This window comes from Calidris pugnax, unplaced genomic scaffold, assembly GCF_001431845.1.
Source record: "Calidris pugnax isolate Ruff unplaced genomic scaffold, ASM143184v1 scaffold132, whole genome shotgun sequence".
In the NCBI taxonomy this organism is placed as follows: Eukaryota; Metazoa; Chordata; class Aves; order Charadriiformes; family Scolopacidae; genus Calidris; species Calidris pugnax.
In genome coordinates this window covers 774997-781197 of record NW_015090910.1, presented here as the reverse complement: position 1 = coordinate 781197, position 6201 = coordinate 774997, and the positions used below count along the sequence as shown (strand labels likewise).

General features: G+C 40.5%; 1 protein-coding gene across 1 annotated transcript in view; it reads left to right on the top strand.

Moving 5' to 3' along the window:
• MEI4 (meiotic double-stranded break formation protein 4) overlaps positions 1-6201 on the top strand; it is a 110285-nt gene that overhangs the window by 21197 nt on the left and 82887 nt on the right. The window contains exon 2 of the mRNA XM_014949325.1: positions 3168-3245. Coding sequence (XP_014804811.1) covers positions 3236-3245 — 10 coding nt within the window. The 5' untranslated portion in view covers positions 3168-3235. The remainder of the gene's footprint in view (positions 1-3167; positions 3246-6201) is intronic.

The window sequence follows — 6201 nt, the reverse complement described above, 5'->3', positions numbered from 1 at the left end:
TGCAGCCACAAAGCATCTTGGGGGATCAGTGGAGTGTCCCTCTAAGAATGTGACGTGGCCAGCAGACCAGCTGAAGTGTCTCTACACCAATGCCCACAGCATGGGCAACAAGCAGGAGGAACTGGAAGCTGTCCTGCTACAGAAGAGCTATGACATAGTAGCAATTACGGAAACTTGGTGGGATGACTCCTGTGACTGGAGTGTGGCCATCGATGGGTACAAGCTGTTCAGAAGGGATAGGAGAGGAAGAAGGGGTGGAGGTGTTGCCCTCTATGTAAAGAAGTGGCTAGAATGTGAAGAGTTGTTGCTAAAGAGTAGCCATGACCGGGTCAAAAGTTTATGGGTAGGAATTAGGGATTGGGACAACAAAGGGAGCCTTGTGGTAGGAGTCTACTCCAGGCCACCTGACCAGGCGGAGCCTGTCAATGATGCCCTCTTACTCCAGCTTGAGGAGGCATCACGATCACAGGCTCTCATCCTGCTGGGGGATTTTAACCACCCCAACATCTGCTGGAAAAGCAACACAGCTGGCTGCAGACAATCCAGGAAGCTCTTAGAGTGCCTAGATGACAACTTCCTGCGACAAGGAATTGCCTGGGCAATTCTATGATTCTATGAAGTTTGTATGTCAGTATTAGGAAGCTGATGGGAGACACAAGATAAAGCCAAAATGTACAAGATCAGCTGTGTGTAGAAGTGGCAGAGTGCAACTGGGTCACTGCCATGATGTTTCTTCACTGTCCAAGTTTGGTTTCTTCACCCTCTTCACCTTCAGGGAATTTTCCAAATAGGTGGCTACTTCATAAGCAAGTCCTAAAGGTCTAAGGTCCTAAAGACTCATTGCATTTTACACTGGGTGCTGCTTCTGCGTGCTGCTTACTGCTCTAGGGACAATGATCGAGTGGATTTTGGAAGGAAAAATCCCACCTTCTGTATAAAACAATTCCATTTTCCTGACAAGCCTGGATGTAATATTTATAGATCCTCACGTTGTTTTCCTTGTTTAAAAAATATACACCTCCTCCTCCTCCAAAATCTGTATCATCAGAGGTGTGAAGGAGAGAGGCGCACACTCATTTCTAAGATTAAATTCCTTTTATCTTCCTAACCACTAGTTTTCACTTAGGTAAGACAAGGAGGGTTAGGAGGACTCTGTTAAGCACAGGGTTCCAGTTCTCATCTTTTTTAGCCCAGATTTTTCAGTTTCTCTCTAATGGTTATTATTACTCCCACCTGCACCCTTAGAAAGACTATATTCTGAGACAGGCCAACCTGAGGACAGTACTCCTAGCACAGCAGAACGTATCTAGAGTTATAAAGGGGCTTATGATCTTTTCCTTTTTATTCTTTGCACCAGCCTTTTGTAGCCTAACATTTGCTTTCTGATTTTCATCTCTGTTGAGCAGTGATCCTCGGAGAGCCGTGATTAGTGATTTAGGACTGCATCCAGACTTACCGTAGCATTGAATTTCATATTGCCACCTCACCACATTGCCTTTTTCCCCATCTTACTCCTAGTTTTGCCTGGGTTTGCTTGACCCATATAATTTTGCAGTCTTGCTCTTTATCACCCTCCCCAGAACACGGCTACACATATATAACTGCACAAACCTTATGAATATATTTGCTCTACCTCAGCAGTCACCTTTTTCTCCCAACTCTTAGCCAGTTTCTAGTCCATAGCAACAAATTGTCTCCCACCTGGATCCTGCTGAATTTCTTTATCTGTTTGTTGTGAGGAATTTTGCCAAGGGCAGTTTAAAAATCTAAATAAATAATGTCAATTAATTTTCCTTCTCCTGTAAGATATTTTTCTGGCATTTAAAAGACTGCTAAATAGGTAAGAAGACATCATGTCCCTTCTAGCATGGGCCCTATGAGGCTTTAGAGGGCATGTTATTATGGTTATAATTATCTCCATAACCAATTCACAAAAGTACAAATCCAGGAGATTAGAATTTTTCTAATAAAGAAGTAAGGCACATTGTATTTGAATAAGAATAAATGCTTTTGAAAATGTAATGCTTCTGATTTCTTTCTTAATAGCAAAAAATGTGGACGTTGTGGAAACTTACTGCATTCGGAGGATAAGGTCCCCCTCTGCAAGCCATTTGTGCGGTCATTAGAAGGACAGGCCACATGGTGTTGTGTTGATCTTGTAGAACAAGACATCCATATGGGAGATCTCAGGACTGCCAATGTGTTCAGTTACAGCCACCTTGTTTGGCAGGAAAAATGCTACTAACATTTAGGTGAGATTTTCTTCAGAACTCCTCAATTGTTACATGGGCCTCTCATTTTTCTTGATTTATCAGCACACTGGCAAATATAAAACACCCTATAAAACAACGACTTCATGCTTTAGTGTTGATTTGGCACTAAAGTACTTTGACATACTTATTCATTTAACCAAAATTTCATTAATGATGATAAGCCATCGCTTTGAACAGTCTTAAAGACTGATAGAATGAGTTGTTTGATTAAATAAAAATCAAATTGTTAAGCATCACATCAAAACATCAGATCACACTTCTCCTTCAGTCTCCTTCTAGAATCCCATGTCATTTTTATGAGGTGTAACTATCGTCCACATTCCTCATTCAGCTGGTCAAAATGTGTCGTCCCATATGCTCATGTCTATAGGGCTCTGCTGTGTTTCTGTCCAATCACCATTTTTCCCCCCATTTTGAGTTGCCAGGGCATCTCATTACAAGATACGTCTGGTGTTCAGAAGGGCCTGGTGATCTTTCTATGGCAACACACTCCATTGGGTAGACGTGCCCTAAAGGCCTGGACAAGCATCAGCTGAAGATGACAAGTCCAGGCTCAGAAGCAGCGGGGAATGTGGGTGTATTTTGGCTTTTGACACCACGCACAGAAACATCAGGGTCCCACATAAAGCCTGGGGTGATATGTTAATGCCAGGAAGTCTGAGGGAAACTTTCTGGCTTTAAAATTATTTAACCAGGGAATCAAGGAGGGAATTAAATTTCTCTAGCAATTTAAGGATTATGAGGTTTTAACTGATTACATAGATTTATTTTTTTTAAAATCTGTGGCTTCATTTCCCTCTTTTATTAATTAAATCCTTTCCACTTGAGTGTGTAGATTTCCTTTGTATGTATAGAAAGATAACTTGAATCAACTTTCATTTTTTGTTCTAACAGAGTACCATTACTGAAGAAAAAACAATTTTCATGATGGAAGGCCACTAGAAGGAAATCCGGTAAAGACCATGACTTTTAGTAAGTTAAGACCACTACTTGTTCATTAGATGTTATTGTCATCATGGATGTCTTGACATGATTTGGTGGAAGCTTCTCTAATCTATCCCCGTGTGCCATTTTACTCTATTACAAAGTGCTGGCCTTGTTTTCTCCCTCGAGTATGGGTTAGCTGTTTGCTCAAGCCAGTGCTGGATGTAGTCCATGACTAACGCTTTTAACCAGATGGCTGTACAGATAGCTCTTTTTCAATTATTTTTTTTCAATATTTTCTTCCTGGATCTCTTATCTATATTTATCTTGAGGTTCTAGCACCATATGTCCATTTTATATACCTTTTAATTACTTGGACTTGCTACACAATGTTTTCTTTTTGAATGACTCCAGAGTAAAATTACCAAATTGCTATAATCCATGGTTGTTTTCATACTCTAATGTTCTTTTTCATAATCTATTTAAAAGTAATTCTGGTACCTTATCAAACTAATGCTGCATCCTCTGAGATAGAATCAAAGAATCATAGAATGGTTTGGGTTGGAAGGGACCTCCAAGATCATCCAGTCCCACCCCCTGCCCTGGGCAGGGACACCTCCCACCAGCCCAGGTTGCTCCAAGCCCCATCCAGCCTGGCCTTGAACCCCTCCAGGGATGGGGCAGCCACAGCTTCTCTGGGCAACCTGGGCCAGGGTCTCACGGTCCTCCAGATGATCCAGAGATATTTTCAGAAAACAAAAAAGGTTTGCCCATTCATTGATCAAAATTCATGAATCCTGAGTTCTGCGTCCATCACATTCCTGCTTTTAGACACGCAAATCTCATCATCAGTTGGCAAATATAAGTGAGCTGGTTTCTAGATAGAAATGCCATCATGTTCCTTTATAATGGAAATCTGTGTGAATGAACACTTGATTTTGCAAGTGATTTTTGTGACTGCACAAATACGTTCCCAATCTGGGGCTGTGTTTTCCACTCAAATGTTTAAATTTACTTACGTGAATAATGTATTAGAAACACTCTTCTTTCTTTTTTTTTTTTTTTTTTGTAAATTTAAACATATTGCATGTACAACGTCTCACTAGGGATGGCTCTAGTCTGTGTCATGAACAAGAGTCACAGATCATTGCTGAAGTAATTTACAAGAGTAAGAAAACATTTTTTATAGGTTTAACTAATTTCTTCATCAAAAATCACAGCTTTTATTGTAAATAACTATTTGTATTAAGTAGGCTGAACAGGGCATAGATCACATTGATTCAATACATCTTCCTGGATGTAGCATGTGGTGAATAATTCAGGGAGACCTCTTTGTTTTTTGAGCCTTTCATTCAGTGCCTTCCCACATGGTGTTGTGTTGATCTTGTAGAACAAGACATCCATATGGGAGATCTCAGGACTGCCAATGTGTTCAGTTACAGCCACCTTGTTTGGCAGGAAAAATGCTACTAACATTTAGGTGAGATTTTCTTCAGAACTCCTCAATTGTTACATGGGCCTCTCATTTTTCTTGATTTATCAGCACACTGGCAAATATAAAACACCCTATAAAACAACGACTTCATGCTTTAGTGTTGATTTGGCACTAAAGTACTTTGACATACTTATTCATTTAACCAAAATTTCATTAATGATGATAAGCCATCGCTTTGAACAGTCTTAAAGACTGATAGAATGAGTTGTTTGATTAAATAAAAATCAAATTGTTAAGCATCACATCAAAACATCAGATCACACTTCTCCTTCAGTCTCCTTCTAGAATCCCATGTCATTTTTATGAGGTGTAACTATCGTCCACATTCCTCATTCAGCTGGTCAAAATGTGTCGTCCCATATGCTCATGTCTATAGGGCTCTGCTGTGTTTCTGTCCAATCACCATTTTTCCCCCCATTTTGAGTTGCCAGGGCATCTCATTACAAGATACGTCTGGTGTTCAGAAGGGCCTGGTGATCTTTCTATGGCAACACACTCCATTGGGTAGACGTGCCCTCTTCCATGAGCAGAACATTGGTGCTCACCATTGTGCTCATCACGTCCACGCTGCCAGTAGGATCCTCCCCATACATCTACCTCATTTTTCTTGGTTCAGGCAATTTTTTTTGTGCTATTTTGAATAAGCCTGAAATTATCGGAGGTGACAGCTCTCAAATATTTTCTTTAATTTGCTACTATAAAAATGGTACCCACTAAAAAGTCAAAATTTATCATGCTGATGTAAAAGCTGTTAAATACTTTGAACATGGCTTAAATAAAGTCTTTAAAAGATGACTTTATTTAAGACTTCCAAAGACTTCCAAAAGACTTTATCAGAAGAGTTTCTTTGAGAGAGAAAAAAAACCTCATACAGAGAAAAAGCTAATTAATATTGGACTCACAAAGAGGGACCAAAATTCCTCTCACGTAGTCAAATAAATGATACTTTTCTGCTCACTAAGGCAGAAAGCTGTCAGGGAGTGTTGGCCTCCAGAGGGCTTGGAGATGGTCATCAGCCTCAGGGGAGTAAAATCTACCTGTGGATGACGGTCATAGCAAGAAAGCAGAAGCTGCAGCCCATGGAGATAGGACCAAAAGGAGCAGGGACCTGACTCACCCATAACTCAACCCCTCCAGTGCCAGAGAGAAACATTTTAGGGCTCAGAGGGACCTGGATGCAAATCAAAACCTACTGTGGTCATAGTAACCAAGTCGAGATGCAAGAACCTCCCATCAAGAATCTGTGTGATGGAGAAAGGAGATTGGTTTATCTTAAATTTTATTTCTGCTCTGTCTTATTTAGTTACTCTAAGTTTTCTCTCTTTTAACGGTTAATTATTTTGGTTTATACTTTAAAATCTGGCTTTGAGTTGAAGGAGCTTTTTGGCCTTCTGGTACCCACCCCAAGGCAAGGGTCAAGGCATGCATCTCAGAGCTTTACCTGGTCCTCCTCTCTCACCATTGCTCATGCATCCTTTGCTTACGGGTACGCACTGTTTGAATTTATCA